This window comes from Chiloscyllium plagiosum, unplaced genomic scaffold, assembly GCF_037043375.1.
Source record: "Chiloscyllium plagiosum isolate Xiang-an unplaced genomic scaffold, Cpla_swu_hap1 HiC_scaffold_1, whole genome shotgun sequence".
NCBI lineage: Eukaryota > Metazoa > Chordata > Chondrichthyes > Orectolobiformes > Hemiscylliidae > Chiloscyllium > Chiloscyllium plagiosum.
The window spans coordinates 168,264,324-168,287,413 of record NW_028270139.1 but is presented as its reverse complement, the minus strand read 5'-3'; the positions used below and the strand labels follow the sequence as shown (position 1 = coordinate 168,287,413).

Sequence of the window (23,090 nt, the reverse complement as noted above, 5' to 3'; positions counted from 1 at the left end):
AGAGGGTTAGGGAAGATTCTGGAATTCTGCTCCAGGAAACATAGATGTACAGGATGGAAACAGACCCTTCGGTCCAACCCATCCATGCTGACCAGCTATCCCAACCCAATCTAGTCCCCCTGCCAGCACCCGGCCCATATCCCTCCAAACCCTTCCTATTCATATACCCATCCAGATGCCTCTTAAATGTTGCAATTGTACCAGCCTCCACCACATCCTCTGCCAGCTCATTCCGTACATGTACCAACGTGAAAACGTTGCCCCTTATGTCTCTTTCATATCTTTCCCCTCTCACCCTAAACCTATGCCCTCTAGTTCTGGACTCCCCGATTCCAGGGAAAAGACTTTGCCTATTTATCCTATCCATGCCCCTCAGAATTTTGTAAACCTCTATAAGGTCACCCCTCAGCCTCCGACGCTCCAGGGAAAACAGCCCCAGCCTGTTCAGCCTCTCCCTGTAGCTCAAATTTTTCAACCCTGGCAACATCCTTGTAAATCTTTTCTGAACCCTTTCAAGTTTCACAACATCTTTCCAATAGGAAGGAGACCAGAATTGTACGCAATATTCCAACAGTGGCCTAACCAATGTCCTGTACAGCTGCAACATGATCTCCCAACTCCTGAACTCAATACTCTGACCAATAAAAGAAAGCATACAAACGCCTTCTTCACTATCCTAGCTACCTGCAACTCCACTTTCAAGGAGCTATGAACCTGCTCTCCAAGGTCTCTGTGGTCAGCAACATTCCCAAGGACCTTACCATTAAGTGTATAAGTTCTGCTAAGATTTGCTTTCCCAAAATGCAGCACCTCGCATTTATCTGAATTAAACTCCATCTGCCACTTCTCAGCCCATTGGCCCATCTGATGAAGATCCTGTTGTAATCTGAGGTAACCTTCTTCGCTGTCCACTACACCTCCAATTTTGGTGTCATCTGCAAACTTACTAGCTATGCCTCTTATGCTTGCATCCAAATCATTGATATAAATGACAAAATTAGAGGACCCAGCACCAATCCTTGTAGCACTCCACTGGTCACAGGTTTCCAGTCTGAAAAACAACCCTCAACCACCACCGTCTGTCTTCTACCTTTGAGCCAGTTCTGTATCCAAATGGCTAGTTCTCCCTGTATTCCATGAGATCTAACCTTGCTAACCAGTCTCCCATGGGGAACCTTGTCGTATGCCTTACTGAAGTCCATATAGATCACATCTACTGCTCTGCCCTCCTCAATCCTCTTGTTACTTCTTCAAAAAAATGCAATCAAGTTTTTGAGACATGATTTCCCACGCACAAAGCCATGTTGACTATCCCTAATCAGTCCTTGCTTTTCCAAATACATGTACATACTGTCCCTCAGGATTCCCTCCAACAACTTGCCCACCACAGAAGTCAGGCTCACCAGTCTATAGTTCCCTGGCTTGTCCTTACCGCCCTTCTTAAACAGTGGCACCACATTTGCCAACTCCAGTCTTCCAGCACCTCACCTGTGACTATCGATGATACAAATATCTCAGCAAGAGGCCCACCAATCACTTCTCTATTTCCCACAGAGGTCTAGGGTACACCTGATCAGGTCCTGGGGATTTATCCACCTTGACCCGTTTCAAGACATCCAGCACTTCCTCTTCTGTAAAATGGACATTTTGCAAGGTGTCATCATCTATTTCCCTACAGTCTATGTCTTCCATATCTTCATCCACAGTAAATACTATTGCAAATACTGGGCAGTGCGGTGGCTCAGTGGTTAGCACTGTTGCCTCACAGCACTAGGGACCTGGGTTCAATTCTTGCCTTGGGCGACTGTCTGTGTGGAGTTTGTACATTCTCTCTGTATGGAGTTTGTACATTCTCCCTGTGCCTGAGTGGGTTTCCTCCCACAGCCCAAAGATGTGCACTTCAGGTGAATTGGCCATGCTAAAATTGCCCATAGTGTGAGGTGCATTAGTTGGGGTAAATGTAGGGGAATTGGTCTGGGTGGGTTGCTCTTTGGAGGATTTTTGTTGGGCCAAAGGGCCTGTTTCCACACTGTATGTACTCTAATCTAACAAAATGCTTGTTTAGTATCTCCCCCATTTTATGCGGCTCCACACAAAGGCTGCTTTGCTGATCTTTGAGGGGCCCTATTCTCTCCCTAGTTACCCTTTTGTCCGTAATGTATTTGTAAAAACCCTTTGGATTCTCCTTAATTCTATTTGCCAAAGCTATCTCATGTCCCCTTTTTGCCCTCCTGATTTCCCTCTTAAATATACTCCTACTGTCTTTATACTCTTCTAAGGATTCATCGATCTATCCTGTCTGTACCTTACATATGCTTCCTTATTTTCTTAACCAAAGCCTCAATTTCTTTAGTCATCCAGCATTCCCTATACCTACCAGCCTTCCCTTTCACCCTGACAGGAATATACTTTCTCTGGACTCTCGTTATACAATTTACGGTATTAGGACAACAAGTCCTAATACCGTAAAAATTTGCCTTCCTCCAACTTAGAACTTCAACTTTTAGATCTGGTCTATCCTTTTCCATCACTATTTTAAAACAAATAGAATTATGGTCGCTAGTCCCAAAGTGCTCCCTCACTGACACCTCAGTCACCTGCCCTGCCTTATTTCCCAAGAGTAGATCAAGTTTTGAACCTTCTCTAGTCGGTACATCCACATACTAAATCAGAAAACAAATTCCTCTCCATCTAAACCCTTAACACTATGGCAGTCCCAGTCCCAGTCTATGTTTGGAAAGTTAAAATCCCCTACCATAACTACCCTATTATTCTTACAGATAGCTGAGATCTCCTTATAAGTTTGTTTCTCAATTTCCCTCTGACTATTAGGGGGTCTATAATACAATCCCAATAAGGTGATCATCCCTTTCTTATTTCTCAGTTCCACCCAAATAACTTCCCTGGATGTATTTCTGGGAATATCCTCCCTCAGTACAGCTGTGATGCTATCCCTTATCAAAAACGCCACTCTCCCTCCTCTCTTGCCTCCCTTTCTATCCTTCCTGCAGCATTTGTATCCTGGAACATTAAGCTGCCAGTCATGCCCATCCCTGAGCCATGTTTCTATAATTGCTATGATAACCATGTTCCTAACCATGCCCTGAGTTCATTTGCCTTCCCTGTTAGGCCCCTCGCATTGAAATAAATGTAATTTAATTTCTCAGTCCTACCTTGTCCCTGCCTGCCCTGACTGTTTGACTCGCTTCTGTTGCCAACTTTAGCAGTCTCAGATTGATCTCTTTCCACACTATCTCCCTGGGTTTCTGCCCCCCCCCCCGCCCTGCCCTTGCTGGCCCCTCTCCCATGTGAGAACATTCTGCACCCTCTCTGAGACATCCTTGATCCTGGCACCAGGAAATAATACACCATTCTGATATTTCGCTGCTGGCCACAGAAATGTCTGTACCTCAGACTAGAGAGTCCCCTAACACAATTGATCTCTTGGAACCCAAAGTACCGCTCATTGATTCTGGATTAGTGGTGCTGGAAGAGCACAGCAGTTCAGGTAGCATCCAAGGAGCTTCAAAATCGACGTTTCGGGCAAAAGCCCTTCATCAGGAATAAAGGCAGAGAGCCTGAAGCGTGGAGAGATAAGCTAGAGGAGGAGGGTGGGGGTGGGGAGAAAGTAGCATAGAGTACAATAGGTGAGTGTGGGAGGGGATGAAGGTGATAGGTCAGGGAGGAGAGGGTGGAGTGGATAGGTGAAAAAGGAGATAGGCAGGTAGGACAAGTCCAGACAAGTCATGGGGATAGTGCTGAGCTGGAAGTTTGGAACTAGGGTGAGGTGGGGGAAGGGGAAATGAGGAAACTGTTGAAGTTACATTGATGCCCTGGGGTTGAAGTGTTCCGAGGCGGAAGATGAGGCATTCTTCCTCCAGGCGTCTGGTGGTGAGGGAGCGGCGGTGAAGGAGGCCCAGGACCTCCATGTCCTTGACAGAGTGGGAGGGGGAGTTAAAATGTTGGACCACAGGGCAGTGTGGTTGATTGGTGCGGGTGTCCCGGAGATGTTTCCTAAAGCGCTCTGCTAGGAGGCGCCCAGTCTCCCCAATGTAGAGGAGACTGCATCGGGAGCAACGGATACAATAAATGATATTAGTGGATGTGCAGGTAAAACTTTGATGGATGTGGAAGGCTCCTTTAGGGCCTTGGATAGAGGTGAGGGAGGAGGTGTGGGCGCAGGTTTTACAGTTCCTGCGGTGGCAGGGGAAGGTGCCAGGATGGGAGGGTGGGTTGGAGGGGGGCGTGGACCTGACCAGGTAGTCACGGAGGGAACGGTCTTTGCGGAAGGTGGAAAGGGGTGGGGAGGGAAATATATTCCTGGTGGTGGGGTCTTTTTGGAGGTGGCGGAAATGTCGGTGGATGATTTGGTTTATGCGAAGGTTGGTAGGGTGGAAGGTGAGCACCAGGGGCGTTCTGTCCTTGTTATGGTTGGAGGGGTGGGGTCTGAGGGCGGAGGAGCGGGATGTGGACGAGTCCGCCTCGGAACACTTCAACCCCAGGGCATCAATGTGGACTTCAACAGTTTGCTCATTTCCCCTTCCCCCACCTCACCCTAGTTCCAAACTTCCAGCTCAGCACTGTCCCCATGACTTGTCCGGACTTGTCCTACCTGCCTATCTCCTTTTCCACCTATCCACCCTCTCCTCCCTGACCTATCACCTTCATCCCCTCCCCCACTCATCTATTGTACTCTATGCTACTTTCTCCCCACCCCCACCCCCACTCTCCTCTAGCTTATCTCTCCATGCTTCAGGCTCACTGCCTTTATTCCTGATGACGGGCTTTTGCCCGAAACGTTGATTTCGCTGCTCCTTGGATGCTGCCTGAACTGCTGTGCTCCTCCAGCACCACTAATCCAGAATCTAGGAATTCCCTGGCTGTTCTCTGTTTGGCTTGTCCTATAATAATAGTGTTGTCCCAGTCAAACTCATGTTACTTGTCATCTGCGTGTGTGGCTACTAAGGATAGCTGATCGTGTTGTTTCGTGGCTAGTTGGTGTTCATGGATGCAGATCGTTAGCTGTCTACCTGTTTGTCCTATGTAGTGTTTTGTGCAGTCCTTGCATGGGATTTTATACAACACATTGATTTTGCTCATGCTGGGTATCGGGTCCTTTGTTCTGGTGAGTTGTTGTCTGAGAGTGGCTGTTGGTTTGAGTGCTGTTATGAGTCCTAGTGGTCGCAGTAGTCTGGCTGTCAGTTCAGAAATGTTTTTGATGTATGGTAGTGTGGCTAGTCCTTTGGGTTGTGGAATGTCCTCGTTCTGTTGTCTTTCCCTTCGGCATCTGTTGATGAAATTGCGGTGGTATCTGTTTTTGGCGAATACATTGTATAGGTGTTCCTCTTCCTCTTTTTGCAGTTCTGGTGTACTGCAGTGTGTTGTGGCCCTTTTGAATAGTGTCTTGATGCAACTTCTTTTGTGTGTGTTGGGGTGGTTGCTTTCGTAGTTCAGGACTTGGTCTGTGTGTGTGGCTTTCCTGTATACCCTTGTGGTGAATTCTCCATTCGGTGTTCTCTGTACCCTCACGTCTAGGAATGGGAGTTGGTTGTCCTTTTCTTCCTCTCTCGTGAATCGGATTCCTGTGAGTGTGGAGTTGATGATCTGGTGTGTGTTCTCTATTTCCATGTTTTTAATGATTACAAAGGTGTCATCAACGTATCTGACCCAGAGTTTGGGTTGAATTTGCGGAAGAATGTTTGTTCTAACCTTTGCATTACCGCTTCTGCTATGAGTCCAGAGATGGGTGAGCCCATGGGTGTGCCGTTGATTTTTCCATATATTTGGTTATTGAATGTGAGGTGTGTTGTAAGGCACAGGTCCAGTAGTTTGAGTATGCCGTCTTTGTTGATAGGTTCAACGTCCTGTTGTCTGTTCTGTACGTCCAGCAGTTTGGCTATTGTTTCTCTGGCTAGGGTTTTGTCGATAGAGGTGAACAGGGCCGTTACGTCGAATGAGACCATAGTTTCTTCCTTGTCTATATGTATATTTCTGATGATGTCCAAGAATTCCTGTGTTGACTGTATAGAGTGTCTGGATCCGCTGATCAGGTATTTCAGTTTCTGTTGTAGTTCTTTAGCCAGTTTGTGTGATGGTGACAAACAGGAAGACAGCTAACGATCCGCGTCCATGAACACCAACTAGCCACGAAACGACATGTCCAGCTATCCTTAGTAGCCACACACTCGGATGACAAGCAACATGAGTTCGACTGGGACAACACTACTATTATAGGACAAGCCAAACAGAGAACAGCCAAGGAATTCCTAGAGGCATGGCACTCATCCACAGATTCAATCAACAAGCACATCGACCTGGACCCAATATACCAGACACTACAGCAGACAGCTGAAACTGACAACTGGAAGCGGCAGAGACAAACCACTATAAATGCCAGAGGAAACATCACAAAAGCGCTTCACAGGAGGCTCCCAAGCACTGAGGATGTCACCTAGACAGGGGACGAAACGTCTGCAACACAAATTTCCAGCTCGGTGAACAGATCCACAACATTGTTGTTTTAGCTGAGCTAGCAAGAGCCTTTTTCATGTCCAATGACTCTACGTGCCAGTATCAATGTAACTGCTTTACCTTGGCACTGATGTACACAGTTGTGTGCTTTCTGTACATTAGACTTAGAATTAAAAATTCATCAATTAGCATTCTTTCATAAACACAAAATTATTGATTTATTATAAAACAATAATTTTGGTCATCTCCAAACTTGTCAATGTTAGATCCCTCATGCAAGTCACCTATACATATTGTAAATAGTTGTGGCCTCAGCACTGATCCCTGTGGCATTCCACTAGTTATAAGCTGCCATCATGAATATGATCCTTTTATCCCAACTCTGTGTCTTCTGTTTGTTAGCTAATCCTGTATCCATGCTAATGTGCTACTTCCAACACTGTGGGCTCCTATTAAGTGGTTGAAGGTGTCATCCACAAGCAGCACCTGCTCAGTGACGCCCAGTTTGGGTTCCGCCAGGTTCCGCCAGGGCCACTCAGCTCCTGACCTCACGACATAGGAACAGGCCTATGTTCCTCGAGCCTGTTCCCCCATTCAATGAGATCATGGCTGATCTGCTGCCTAACTCTGTATTCCTGCCTTGGGTCCAAGGCTTGCTTAATAAAAATATGTTGATCTCAGATTTAACTTTAACAATTGAATTCGCATTGACCGCTGTTTGTGGAAGAGGGTTCCAAACCTCCACTACTGTTTTTGTGTAGAAGTGCTTTCTAACATCTCTCCCGAATGGCCTGGCCCTACTTCTTAAACTGTTCCCCTGGGTCTAGAATTTTCAATCAGTGGAAATTGTTAACCTTTATCTACTCTGTCTTTCCCTGTTAATATCCTGAAGACCTTGATTAGATCACCCCTTAACTTTCTAAATCCTCGAGAATTAGCTCAGTTTGCTGGATGTTTGGATTGTAAAGCAGTGTGTTCCCATCACCAGTTGAGGTTTCCATGAAGCTTCTCAACCTCTCCCACCAGTGCTCTCTTTCTCTCTCTAGTGAGAGAGCAGGCCTATGGTCTGGTAAGACTATGGCAACACAACACCTCCCTTCAGCCTTTGCAGCACTCAGCGCTTCCATCCATTTCTTGATATGACGTGGGGTGAATCACACCGGCTGAAGACTGGTATCTGTGACGCTGGGGACCACTGGAGGAGGCTGAGGTGGATCATCCACTCGGCACTTCTGGCTGCGATTGCTTCAGCCTTATCTTTTGCACTCGTTCGCTCTAGATGAATCACTCAATACCCAAGTCTGTTCTAATCATCAAATGGTTTATTTTATATTGCGGGGCGTGGTGTGGAGCAAGTCACTGGGACTGCCAGCTCCTTCTCCATTGAACAGAGGAAATAGTACCTCAGTTCATCCTGGCTGGTTGAGTCATGTCATTGAAGACAGAGAGAAAGACAGGTTCTTGACTAGTAAGGGGATCAAGGACTTCAGAGAGGATGGGGATGAGAAACATGTGCAGACACAGTGAGTCAAATGGCCTAATCTATCTTATGTTCCTATTATAGCAAATCAATCACGATATGAATAGATTACAAACATGTCCAATCAAGTTAATAATGAGGCAACATTTAGCTGTGTGATCAGCTTTCAAACAATGCTGGCACATCTCAATATTTACCAGACACTTTAAAACTGTTTCAGCTTAGTAATACTCCCTTTTATAACATACAGCACCGTGGGTTTGCTGCCTGAGCCATCGGTGACCCTCACTTCCTGGGCTGAACCTGGATTCTCACTTACTCACTCCCAGCCTGTTCCCATTCCGAACCCAGACTCTTGGTCACACTCCCACCCCAGTCTCAATCTGATCCAAGTTTGGAAACATCAGTGAAAGTAACCTGCAGTGTTTTTACAGCAGAATGGAACTGGAGGCACTGTATCATGGGTCAAAACTCTACATTGGGATTAATTGCTGCAAAATGTTCCCCCTCAGGTTTGGACCCAGCAATCACTTCTGAGGGTTTTGAACTGACTATTGCTACGAACTATCTCGGCCCATTCCTCCTGACCAACCTACTACTGGGTGAGTGCTTCACTGAATCATCATTCATCTTCAGAATATCATGATTCGTCTTCATTCAATTACTATCTTCACTCAGTCATCATTGTCACTCTATCACCATCATCACTCTATCACCATCATCACTCTATCACCATCCTCACTCTATCACCATCCTCACTCTATCACCATCCTCACTCTATCACCATCCTCACTCTATCACCATCCTCACTCTATCACCATCCTCACTCTATCACCATCCTCACTCTATCACCATCCTCACTCTATCACCATCCTCACTCTATCACCATCCTCACTCTATCACCATCCTCACTCTATCACCATCCTCACTCTATCACCATCCTCACTCTATCACCATCCTCACTCTATCACCATCCTCACTCTATCACCATCCTCACTCTATCACCATCCTCACTCTATCACCATCCTCACTCTATCACCATCCTCACTCTATCACCATCCTCACTCTATCACCATCCTCACTCTATCACCATCCTCACTCTATCACCATCCTCACTCTATCACCATCCTCACTCTATCACCATCCTCACTCTATCACCATCCTCACTCTATCACCATCCTCACTCTATCACCATCCTCACTCTATCACCATCCTCACTCTATCACCATCCTCACTCTATCACCATCCTCACTCTATCACCATCCTCACTCTATCACCATCCTCACTCTATCACCATCCTCACTCTATCACCATCCTCACTCTATCACCATCCTCACTCTATCACCATCCTCACTCTATCACCATCCTCACTCTATCACCATCCTCACTCTATCACCATCCTCACTCTATCACCATCCTCACTCTATCACCATCCTCACTCTATCACCATCCTCACTCTATCACCATCCTCACTCTATCACCATCCTCACTCTATCACCATCCTCACTCTATCACCATCCTCACTCTATCACCATCCTCACTCTATCACCATCCTCACTCTATCACCATCCTCACTCTATCACCATCCTCACTCAATCATCTCCATCATCATCACTCAATCACCATCATCACTCAATCACCATCGTCACTCAATCACCATCATCACTCAATCATCTATTCAATCATCATCACTCAATCATCATCTTCACTCAATCATCATCATCACTTAATCACCATCTTAACTCAATCATCACTGTCACTCAATCACAATCATCACTCAAACAACATATTTGCTTATCATCATCTTCACTCTGCCGTTATTTATCTTCACTCACTCATCATCGTCGTCCGACTATCATCATCATCTCCGATCCATCATTATCTTCACATCATTCATCGTTCGTCATTCATCTTCACTCCCTTATCATCATTCGTCTTCACTTAATGACCATTTTCACCCAATCACTCATCATTTTCACTCTATCATTATTCATCACCAGATTTGCTGAAACGTTCTGCAAATGCCCGGATTGTGAATGTCTCTTCGATGAATCACAGTTCTGGGAAGGTCGACTTTAGGCATTTTAAAGGGGAGAATGTGCAGACATCCCGAAGGGATGGGATGTACAACAACACCAAACTGATGAATGTATTATTTACCATGGAACTGTCTCAGCAACTCCAGCACACAGGTATGAACAGCACTCTGAAGGCTGGGACTGATGTGGGTGTGGGCCTTTTATATACTGACACATCCAACACTGCCCATCAAAAAGGGCCACATATTGAATAATGTAGTAGGAGACTGCACAAACTATTGGTGCAGTTGTATAGTTTTGTGAGCGATGTTATAGGTTTATTGGAGAAAAATCAATGTGGGTGGAAATTAGAAATAGGAAAGTTCACTGATAGGCATAGCCTATAGGCCACCCAATAATAACATCATGGGGTTGAATTTAAAATACAGATGGAGGGTGAGATAGTAAAATCCAATACCAGGGTCCTGTCCTTAAACAAAGAAGACTGCAATGGGATGAAGAAGGAGTTGGCTAAGATAGACTGGGAACAAAGACTAACTATATGGTGGGACAGTTGAGGAACAGTGGAGGACTTTCAAAGTGATTTGTCACAGCACTCAGCAAAAATATATCCCAGTGAAAAGGAAGGACTGTTGGAAAAGGGATTATCTTTAAATAAGACAGGGCAAGGGACTGAAGTGTCACTGGGGAAGCCCTTTGGGGCCAGCGACCATAGTTCTATTAGTTTTAAAATAGTGATGGAAAAGCATAGACTTGATTGAAAAGTTAAAGTTCTAAATTGGAGGAAGGCTAATTTTGACGGTATCAGGCAAGAACTTTCGAAAAGGTAAAAACAATGACTGCAGATGCTGGAAACCAGATTTTGGATTAGTGGTGCTGGAAGAGCACAGCTGCTACCTGGAACTGCTGTGCTCTTCCAGCACCACTAATCCAAGAACTTTCAGAAGCTGATTGGGGGCAGATGTTTGCAGGTAAAGGGACGGCTGGAAAATGGGAAGCCTTCAGAAATGAGATAACAAGAGTCCAGAGATAGTATATTCCTGTCAGGGTAAAGGGCGAGGCTGGTAGCTATATGGAATGTTGGATGAATAAAGAAATTGAGGGTTTGGTTAAGAAAAAGAAGGAAGCATATGTTAGGTGTAGACAGGATAGATCGAGTGAAACTCTATAAGAGTATAAAGGCAGTAGGAGTATACTCGAGGGAAATCAGGAGGGTAAAAAGGGTACATGAGATAGCTTTGGCAAAGTAGTGTTAAGAAAAATTTAAAGGGATTCTACAAATACATTACGACAAAAGAGTAACTATGGAGAGAATAGGGCCCCTTAAAGATCAGCAAGGCAGCCTACGTGGGAAACCGCAGGCGTTGGGGGAGATACTAACGTATGAGTATTTTGCATCAGTGTTTACTGTGGAGAAGGATGTGGAAGCTAGAGAACATAGAACAAAGAACATAGAACATTACAGCGCAGTACAGGCCCTTTGGCCCTCGATGTTGCGCCGCCCTGTGAAACCAATCTGAAGCCCATTAATCTACACAATTGCATTCTTATCTATATGTTTATCCAATGACCATTTAGATGCCTGTAAAGTTGGTAGTCTACAACTGTTGCAGGCAGTGCGTTCCATGCCCCTACTACTCTCCGAGTAAAGACGCTAACTCTGACATCTGTCGTACATCTATTGCCCCTCAATTTGAAGCTATGCCCCTCGTGCTATTTTCACCATCCTCGGAAAAAGGCTCTCACTGTCCGCCAATTATGCGGTATACTCCCTCACTTGATCGTACATTTCCCATTCTGATGCAGACCTCTCATCTGCATCACAATGGCCTGGATCAAAGAATGGACTGTGTTTTATTTAAACTCGGGCCATGGTTGCATAACAAAGTTATCAGTCATAGTTGCATTGATCAAATCTCTTAGCAACATCTTGAAAAGTGTTTGCATGACAGATGTTGCGCCTGCTACATGGTGTGTTTTAACACATATCCAGCAAAAGAACTACAAGTCAACTCTTAGTTATAATAAACAATAATATTCATTTATTTGTCACAATTAATACTAGAACAACAAAATACACTATAAAGTAACAATTTGCACTATAAATCAAATCAACGATCTTGAACTTTACCTTAACGCTGGACGATCATATCTCACCACACCAGATCTTGACCTTGATCCATGTGGCGATAATTGTCTGGTTGTCCTCTCCCGGTTGGCCCCAGGGGTTGCTTGTCTTCATGGTGGTTGGTCTTGAGCTACTGATCCAGAGCGATTCTTATACTCAGTAGTTGTTTGCGGCCTTTTGGAAGGATCTTTAGTGTCCTCCAATAGATTGATCAGGGCTGGATCGCCCTGATCGGTCGGACCCAACCAGGCGTTGACATGTTGATGACAGGGTGGTCCTTGGATATCCATTCGTAGAGAAGTTTGGTGCACATTGTTCAGTAGCCCTCTCCAAATAAGGATGTGAGGTGCCCCTGAGTGTGGTAAACAATTTGATGTTTCTGATTGCCTGAGGGATGGCATTCAGATTGATTCATTCAATACAAATTCACTTGGGGGAGGTGAAGGCCAAGTGGTATTATTGCTGGGCTGTTAATCCAGAGAGAAAGTGAGGACTGCAGATGCTGGAGATCAGAGTTGAGAGTGTGGTGCTGGAAAAGCAAAGCTGGTCAGGCAGCATCCGAGGAGCAGGATGAGCTGCTATTACGAGGAGGCATAGCTTTAAATTAAGGGGTGGTAGGTATAGGACAGATGTTAGGGGTAGGTTCTTTACTCAGCGAGTCGTGAGTTCATGGAATGCCCTGCCAGTAGCAGTGGTGGACTCTCCCTCTTTATGGGCATTTAAACGGGCATTGGATAGGCATATGGAGGATAGTGGGCTAGTGTAGGTTAGGTGGGCTTGGATTGGCGCAACATCGAGGGCCAAAGGGCCTGTACTGCGCTGTATTCTTCTATGTTCTATGTTCTATGTCTTTTTCTGGGGTGGGGAAAACTAGAGGGCATAGGTTTAAGGTGAGAGGGGAAAGATTGAAAGGAACCTAAGGGACAACTTTTTCATGCAGAAGGTGGTGCGCGTATGGAATGAGATGCCAGAGGAAGTGGTGTAGGCTGGTACAAATACAGCACTTAAAAGGCATCTGGATGGATATATGAATAGGAAGGGTTTAGAGGGATATGGGCCAAGTGCTAGCAAATGGGACTAGATTAATTTAGGATATCTGTTAGGCATAGATGATTTGGACTGAAGGGTCTGTTTCTGTGCTGTACATCTCTACGACTCTCTGAGTGGACAAAGGACCAGCGGATGGAGTACAATGTTGGTAAATGTGAAGTTATCCATTTCGATAGGAATAACAGCAAAATGGACTACTATTGAAACGGTGAAAAATTGCAGCATGCTGCTGTGCAGTGGGAGCTGGGTGTCCTTGGTGCATGAATCACAGAAGGTTGGTCTGTAGGTGCAGCAGATAATTAGGAAGGCAAATGGAATTTTGTCCTTCATTGCTAAAGGGATTAAGTTTAAAAGCAGGGAGATTATGTTGCAGCATGTGCAGGGTATTGGTGAGGCCACACCTGGAGTACTGCATGCAGTTTTGGTCTCCTTACTTGAGCAAGAAGTTTTTGGCACTGGAGGGGGTGCAGAGGAGATTCACTAGATTGATTCCAGAGTTGAGAGGGTTGGCTTATGAGGAGATACTGAGTAGACTGGGATTACATTCACTGGAATTTTGAAGAATGAGGGGGAATCTTATGGAAACAAATAAACTTATGAAGGGAATAGATAAGATAGAAGCAGGGAGGTTGTTTCTACTGGGGTGGGGTGAAACTAGAACTAGGAGGTATCGCCTCAAAATAAGGGGGAGCAGATTTAGGATGGAGCTGAGGAGGAACATTTTATCCCAAAAGGTTGTGAATCTGTGGAATTCCCTGCCCAGTGAAGCAGCTGAGGCTACCTTGTTGAATGTTTTTAAGGAAAAGGGAGATAGATTTTTGAACAGTGAAGGAAATAAGGGTTATGATGAGAGGGCAGTTACCTTCATCCACCTGTTTTGTCACCTTCTCGAAGAACTCAATAAGGTTAGTGAGGCACGACCTACCCTTCACAAAACCATGTTGACTATCCCTAATCAAATTATTTCTTTCCAGATGATTATAAATCCTATCTCTTCTAACCTTTTCCAACACCTTACCCACAACCCCATAATTAACAGGGTTGTCCCGACCCCCCTTCTTAAACAACAGAACAGCATTTGCTATCCTCCAGTCTTCAGGCACTACTCCTGTCGACAATGACGATATAAAGATCAAAGCCAAAGGCTTTGCAATCTCCTCCCTGGCTTTCCAGAGAATTCGAGGATTAATCCCATCTGGCCCAGGGGTCTTATCTATTTTCAGATCTTCTAAAATTGCTACAACTTCCTCTTTGTCAACTGCAATCCCATCTAATCTAATAGCCTGTATCTCCGTATTCTCACTAACATTGCCCTTTTCCAATGTGAATACTGACGAAAGTATTAATTAAGCGCTTTCCCTATGTCCTCAGATTCCGCACAGAACTTCCCACTACTATCTTTGTTTGGCCCTAATCTTACTTTAGTCATTCTTTTATTCCTGATATAGCTATAGAAGGCTTTAGGGTTTTCCTTGATCCTATCCGCCAACAACTTCTCATGTCCCCTCCTAACTCTTCTTGGCTCTCTCTTTAGATCTTTTCTGGCTAACTTATAACTCTCAAGCCCCCTGACTGAGCCTTCACGCCTCATTCTGACATAAGCCTTCTTTTTTCTCTTGACAAGAGCTTCAACTTCTTCAGTAAATCACGGCTCCCTCTCTCGACAACTACCTCCCTGCCTGATAGGTATATACTTGTCAAGGACCCGCAGTAGCTGTTCCTTGAATGAGCTCCACATTTCAAGTGTGTCTATCCCCTGCTGTTTCCTTCCCCCATCCTATGCATCCTCAATCTTGCCTAATCGTATCATATTTACCTTTCCCCGAGTTATACCTCTTTCCCTGCTGTATATACCTATCCCTGCCCATTGCTATTGTAAACATAACCGAATTGCGGTCACTATCACCAATGTGCTCAACTACCTCCAAATCTAACACCTGGCTGGGTGCATTCCCCAGTACCAAATCCAATGTGGCATCTTCCCTTGTTGGCCTGTCTACATACTGTGTCAGGGCACCCTCCTGCACACACCGAACAAAAACTGACCTGTCTAAACTACTTGCACGATAGTATTCCCAGTCAACATTGGGGAAGTTAAAGTCCCCCATAACAACGAGCCTGATACCCTCACTCCTATCGAGAATCATCTTTGCTATCCTATCCTCTACATCCCTGGACCAATTCAGAGGCCTGTAGAAAACTCTTGTTCTCGGAAAACCTCCTATCTGTCCCCCTAACTATGGAGCTCCCAATAACTAATGCTCTGCTCCTCTTCCCCCTGCCCCTCTGAGCAACAGGGACAGACTCTGCGCCACAGGGACAGACTCTGCGCCAGAGACCTGTGCCCCACTGCTTACCCCTAGTAAGTCATCCCCCCCAAAACAGTATCCAAAATGATATACTTGTTGCTGAGGGGAACCACCACACTGCCTGCTGGTTCTCTTTCCTATGCCTGACGGTAACCCATCTATCTTCTTCACATGGCTGTGGAGTAACTACCTTCATAACTCTTCTCAATAATCCCCTCTGCCTCCCGAATGATCCAAAGCTGCTTCCCCAATGCAGACTGTTTTGCCTCATCTTAGTCCCACGTGGATGGGTTCCACGCTCCTAAACTGAGACTAAATTCTCTCACTCGAAACCCAACCACCAGGGAAAATTGTCTTTCAGCATTAACTCCAACTACACTGAAGTGTTAACCCCATAAAAATATTCCTCCCCCACCGAGCATTAACTTCCCAAAGCAGTCATCCCATGAACCGTTAATCCCTCCCCCTGAATCGCTGAGCCCCTCCATGAACCATTAACCCCTCCCTATGGAGAGAGTTGGGCAGTGGGGATAATTTTGCTTTCTTCTTTGAGTGAGTTAGGATCAATATGATGGGCTGAGTGGCCTGTCTGTGTAACCTGAAGCCGAATGGTTGAGTAGGAATCACAGCGACTTGGTGGGGGCCATGGGGGTGGATGTTGGATATTTGGGTTTGTCAATGGGCTTTGTGTTGGGATTGTGTCTGACGCTCCCCCCTCTGATTTCCTCCAGGAGTGACAGTGAATGCTGTCCACCCAGGAGTGGTGATGTCGGAAATTCTGCGGAACTACAATATAGTCCTGAAGATTATCTTCAACCTGATTGGAATCTTCTTCTTCAAGGTCAGAGCTCATAGAAAGCTGCTGGTGCAGTGGCTAAGAGGCAGTACTCAGTTCCTGGTCATTGTCGGTGTGTTGGTAACTCAGAAAGAGAAGTCTTATATGTCTGTGCCACCATTTACATCCTCATAACATGCCGAAAGCTACAAACAGGAAGGGGCCATTTGAACTGTTTCACCACCTCATGGGAACACGGTCAATCTGTGATGTCAACCCAGTCACTTGACTTTGGCTCCTGTCCATTTAAATAAAGGTAGTAGAAAGAGAGATTGGATAGACTGGAGCAGAGGAGATCGAGAGGGGATGTGTTTGAGATGTATAAAATTATGAGGGACATGGGATAGACAGGAAGAACCTTTCCCCTTGATGGAGGGATCAATTCAGGGAGTGGTAATTAAAGGTGTAGCTGGGATGTGAGGAAAACCTTTCTCATCCAGAGGGTGGTGAGAATCTGGAACTCACTGCCTGTGAGGGTGGGAGAGACAGAAACCCTCATCACATTGAAGAAGGAGTGAGATGTGCACTTGCGATAAACAAAGTTAAAAATCACGCAACACCAGGTTATAGTCCAACAGGAGCATGCGCTCATAAAGCTAGTGCTTCCAAATAAACCTGTTGGACTATAACTTGGTGTTGTATGATTATTTTTAACTTTGTCCACCCCGCTCCAACACCGGCTCCTCCATATCATGTGATAAACAAGGCCATGAACCAAGGGCCAGGAAATGGGATTAGAATCATTCGGCGGTTGTTTCTGACTGGTTTGAATATGAGGGGCCAAAGGGCCTGTTTCGGTGTTGTAAATCTCTCTGATTCTGTGACAAATCCATTGCTTTCAGATTTTATACAAGCAGTTGGGCTCGCAGCAATTGTCACTCACTTAGGAGAGTTCCAAACCTTTACTGTCCACTGTCGGCTGAAAGATTTCCTGAATTCACTCCCGAAATGTCTGACTGTGGGAACAGGAGAAGTATTTTCTGTTCATCCTGTCAATTCCCCTTAATGTTTTGATAACTCTGATGAAAACCTTCCTGCCTCCCACCCCCTCACTACTCTTGTAAAATTCTCCTTTGTACAATCTCTCCTCATAACTCAACCATCCAAGTGTCATTTCTCTGTGCTCTCTCCCACACTGAAACAATACAATCTTCCGATATTCAGAACAACTCGCATTTCTCCAAATGTGGTCTAATGAGGGTTAAGTATGACTCCCACTTGCCTCTTATCCAATTCCATTCCTTTGATATTAAGGCTAGTATAGGGGAGGCCATGGACGAGAAGTCCAAACGCAAAACTGTTAATCCAGAAGTCCTGGGGACCTTAGTTCAAATCCCACCATAACAGATGGTGGAATTTGAATTCAATTAAAAATCTGGGATTAAAAGTCTAATGGTGAACATGAATCCATTGTCAATTGTCAGGAAAATCCCATCTAATTCATTTAGGGAAGGAAACTGCCATCCTTACCTGGTCTGGCCTATAGGTGACTCCAGACCCACAGCAATGTGGTTGACTCTGAACAGTCTGATGAGTAATAAATGCTACCTAGCTAGTGATGCCCTCACCCTGTGAATGAACTTAAAAAAAAAACTTCATTAGGTTTTTTTGCTGCTTTTCTGTACTTAAAACCTCAATTTTGTTTTGGACCTCACCCTGGCATCGGGATACTGATTCTATTCCAATATGACAGCTGAGTAAATTCAATGAATAAACCATGAACTGTCGCTTGGTTTTAGCTATATTGACCATGATACCATAATTGGTTCTTGTAAAAGTAATCTGGTTCTTTAATGCCCTTTAGGGAAATCAGCCATCCTCACCTGGTCTGGCCTCCATGTGACTCCAGTCCCACAGCAATGTGGTTGACTCTGGAAAACACAGGATGGACAGAAAATACTGGTTTTGCAAGCAATGCCCACACATCCCATGAAAGAATAATTAAAAAAGAAAAAAACCTCATGAAATTAGTTTAACACAAAGTGTTTAGATAAATTTATGCTTTCAGTTATAGTATTGAACTCACTATAACACAGAAGGAGATCATTTAGCCCATTGGCTTTATGCCAGCTCTCTTCTGTTCCTCCATGCCCCTAACTCTGAAGGTTTCTTTCTTTAGACCCCCATGCAATTTCCTTTTGAAATCATTCATTGTCTCCACTTTCATCCACTTCATCAGCTGTGAGTTGCAAGTCTGAGTTTCTGTGCACTATATATACCTTTCTGTTGTCCTACACACATTCCACACGAGTGTAGTGGACACACGTTCCAGGGCAGCATGGTCGGGTAGTTTAAGGCAGTCTATCCAGACTCTGATGAGGCTTGGGTTCGAACCTTGCCCGACCAATTCTGAGGAATGTGCATGTTTCTGCAGCTTCTGCTTTTTGTTACACACTGAATGGTAGAGTCTTGGGGAGTGTTTTCAAACCTAGGGGTGCAGGTACACAGTTCCTTGAAAGTGCCATCGCAAGTAGACAAGGTGATGAAGAAGCTGAAAATGTGTTGCTGGAAAAGCGCAGCAGGTGAGGCAGCATCAAAGGAGCAGGAGAATCAACATTTCGGGCATGAGCCCTTCTTCAGGAATGAGGAAGATAAAAGGTAGGGAGGAGGGACTTGGGGGAGGGGCATTGGAAATGTGATAGGTGGAAGGAGGTTAAGGTGAGGGTGATAAGGTGAGGGTGATAGGCCGGAGTGGGGGTGGGGGCAGAGAGGTCAGGAAGAAGATTGCAGGTTAGGAAGGCGGTGCTGAGTTCGAGGGTTGGGACTGAGACAAGGTGGGGGGAGGGGAAATGAGGAAACTGGAGAAATCTGAGTTCACCCCTTGTGGTTGGAGGGTTCCTATGCAGAAGATGAGGTGCTCTTCCTCCAACCGTCGTGTTGCTATGGTCTGGCAATGGAGGAGTCCAAGGACCTGCATGTCCTTGGTGCAGTGGAAGGGGGAGTTGAAGTGTTGAGCCTCGGGATGGTTGGGTTGGTTGGTCCGGGTGTCCCAGAGGTGTTCTCTGAAACGTTCCGCAAGTAGGCGGCCTGTCTCCCCAATATAGAGGAGGCCACATCGGGTGCAGCGGATGCAATAGATGATGTGTGTGGAGGTGCAGGTGAATTTGTGACGGATATGGAAGGATCCCTTGGGGCCTTGGAGGGAAGTGAGGGGAGAGGTGTGGGCGCAAATTTTGCATTTCTTGCGGTTGCAGGGGAAGGTGCCGGGAGTGGAGGTTGGGTTGGTGGGGGGTGTGGACCTGACAATGGATCATGGAGGGAGTGGTCTTGTCGGAACGCTGATAGGAGAGGGGAGGGAAATATATCCCTGGTGGTGGAAATATATCCCTGCTGGACACACGTCGATTTTCCTGCTCCTTGGATGCTGCCTGACCTGCTGCGCTTTTCCAACACCACATTTTCAGTTCTGATCTCCAGCATCTGCAGTCCTCACTTTCTTCAAGGTGATGAAGAAGGCTGTTAGCATGCTTGCTTTCATTGGTCAGAGCACTGAGTACAGGAGTTGGGGTGTCATGTTACGGCTGTACAAAACATTGGACAGGCCACATTTTAGAGTCCTGTGTACAGTTGTGGTTGCCTTGCTATAGGAAAGATATTAAACTGGAAAGGGTGCTAAAAAGATTTACAAGGATGTTACTGAAACTGGAGAGTTGGAGTTATAAGGAGAGACTGGATAGGCTGGGACCTTTTCCTCTGGAGCATGGGAGGCTGAGAGGTGACCTTACAGAGATCGATAAAATCATGAGCACCATAGATAAGGTGAATAGCCAAGGTCTTTTCCCTGGGATAAGCTAAGAGGAGAAAGATTTAAAAGGGACTGAGGGACAACTTTTTCACACAGAGGGTGGTGCTGTGTAAATGGAATGAGCTAACAGAAAGTGGTGGAGAGAAATACTATTACAACATTTAAAATACATTTGGACGGGGAATGAATAGGAAAGTTTTAGAGGAATATGAGCCAAATGCTGACAAATGGGACTAGTTCAGTTTGGGAAACATAGTCGGCATGGACTGGTTGGGCCAAAGGGTCTGTTTCCATGCTGTATGATCTTTGGCTGTATATAGCTTTCCATTCTCATATACATACTTCTATTCTCAAAGATGTTTGGAATTCAATATTTGAGCAATTTGGTTTGTTGATCTTCTGTTGCTTGCCATTCTGAAATGATCTTCTGTTCCAGTCTTCAGAGGAAGGAGCTGTGAGTCCCATCTACTGTGCTGTATCAAAGGAAATGGATGGTGTCTCTGGAAAGTACATCGATAGTGACTGCTCCCTCACTCTGCCCAGTCCATCAGCACAAGACCAAGCTTTAGCTAAAAAGCTGTGGGAAGTCAGTGAGTCATTCACTGGCCTTGCAAATGACAAGAGTCAAGTTAATACAATGTGAATGATTCCTCCAGGTATCTCCTCAGGCATTAACCCCACTGTCAGAAATCTCCATTTCCCCAAAATCCTCCTGTCTCCTGCCCTCCATTCCTTCTCTTTGCAGCAAGACCAGGGCACTGTCTAGCCTTGAGCTGACAAATGGACAATTAATATTCATGCCACATAGGTGCCACACAATGACCATTCCTAACACAGTTAAAAATCACACAACACCAGGTTGTAGTCCAACAGGTTTATTTGGAATTACGAGTTTTCATCAGGTAACTAGTGGGGCAGGATCATAAGGCACAGAATTTATAGCAAACGATCACAGTGTCATGCAATTAAAACAATATATTGAGCAAACCTAGATTGCTGTTAAGTCTTTCATCTTGTTATGAAGTAGTAGGTGTACTCTACCGTTAAGAGAGAGTGAAAGCTGGCAAGGATTTAACAAGCACAGAGTGTGCTAAAAAAATTAAAAATGTAACATTTGGCAGTGAAACAAATAGCTGAGCTGTTACTCTGGTACACAACAAATTCGAATTTGACCAATCGGTTTAAATTATGCCTAAAGATACCAAAGTCGAAACAAATTTGAATTTTATTGTTTTGATGACATCAAACCAATGAGACGATCGAATGTCTTGGGGTATAAAAATCGGGCATTTTGAGCAGTTAGCCAGAGCAGCAAAGAGCACACACAAACACAGTCGGCTTGCAGAATCGCTCTCTGAAAGGTACCTGTTCATATGAAATCTGTGTAGCAGAAGACCGAAGACCGAGAAAAATCTGCAGTGGAACATTCAGAGGAGAATCGACACAGCTGACTGGTTTTGAAATTTGAATTTTTTGTAAATCTTAATCAGGTGTTTTATCGGATCAGTATATTGTTGTAGAGTGGGAGGTAGATAAATCATTAAGTCAAAGGAGGTTTACAATAAAGATAGTTGTTGTTTAATGTTTTCTTTTTCTTGTAGTTAAATAATAAATTGTTAATTTTTTTAAATAGTGGGATTTGGTAGTTCTTTGTCACTCAGTTTTACAGATTATGAGTGAGGTGAGCTTTTCTGTGTCTGGTTTAAATTAACAGAAGGGTTTACCCTGTGTCATAACAATCTTTTATAATGGGTTGCAGGTTTTGGTTCATTAAGATGTAAATCTCAAAATTTCTTTTAAGTCACCTTCTCAAGATAACTTATGGTTTTATAAAAAAAAGGTCACATCTCAGTCAGACAATGCATTAAAGGTGTGAGGTTAGAGTTTGTCTGTATCACAACCTTGAGTCAGACTGGTTCTATTCCCAAAGTAGGAATTTATAAAATGTTATATGGATTGACTGCCTGCAGGTTGTGTGCTTTTTGAGCAAAATATTCTGCAAATGGAATTTCACCCCACAGACGCTCTTTGTCTCTCAGACACACACACTACACCCTCACACTCACACCCATGCACACACCCTCTCACAGACTTATACTTCGTCACACTCTACCAAGCATGCACACACACAAACACACACACTCTCACACGCATACACACAAATACACATATGAGTCTATGGGATGAATTTGCATTTACAGAATTATATTTGCAGTTTCATTCTATTTTGCTCAAAAAGCACACAACCTGCAGGCAGTCAATCCATATAACATTTTATAAACTCCTACTTTGGGAATAGAACCAGTCTGACTCAAGATTGGGAAACAGACAAACTCTAACCTCATACCTTTAATGCATTGTCTGAGAAGTTACCTTTTAGTTTATAAAACCTTAAGTTATCTTGAGAATGTGAATTAAAGCAAGTTCTGGGATTTACATATTAATGAACCGAAACTTGCAACACATTCTCAAAGATGAAAACTTAACAATCCAGGTTTGTTCAATATATCATTTTGACTTCTATAATCTTTTGACACTATAATCTTTTGTTATAAATTTTGTGTCTTTTGATCGTATACTCCACAATCACCTGATGAAGGAGCAGCGCTCTGAAAGCTAGTGCTTCCAAACAAACCTGTTTGACTATAACCTGATGTTGTGTGAATTTTAATTTCATTTTGAACAAGACAGAGATCAACCATCATCCCTTGACCTTCGGTGGTGTTACCGTTTCCACCAAGAAACTGAATTGGACTTGCTATATAAATACAATGGCTACAAGAGCAGGCCCTGTGAGACAATGACCTCGTGTTATTATCGCTGAACTATTAACCCAGAGATGCATGTAATGTTCTGGGGACCCAGTTCAAGTCCTGCCATAAATTCAATAAAACTCTGGAATTAACAGACTAATAATGACCATGAATCCATTGGCAATTGTCATAAAAACCGGCCTGGTTCACTACTGTCCTTCAGAGACAGAAACTGCCATCCTTATGTGGTCTGACCTACATGTGAATCCAGACCCACAGC

The 23,090-nt window shown here is 44.6% G+C and overlaps 1 protein-coding gene across 1 annotated transcript in view; it reads left to right on the top strand.

Moving 5' to 3' along the window:
- LOC148152277 (retinol dehydrogenase 11-like) overlaps positions 1–21,913 on the top strand; it is a 45,260-nt gene extending 23,347 nt beyond the window's left edge. Inside the window, exons 3-6 of the mRNA XM_087992169.1 lie at positions 8,464–8,553; positions 9,952–10,143; positions 16,209–16,318; positions 20,494–21,913. Of these exons, the coding sequence (XP_087848295.1) occupies positions 8,464–8,553; positions 9,952–10,143; positions 16,209–16,318; positions 20,494–20,700 (599 nt within the window). The 3' untranslated portion in view covers positions 20,701–21,913. The remainder of the gene's footprint in view (positions 1–8,463; positions 8,554–9,951; positions 10,144–16,208; positions 16,319–20,493) is intronic.
- Positions 21,914–23,090: the final 1,177 nt, after the last annotated feature.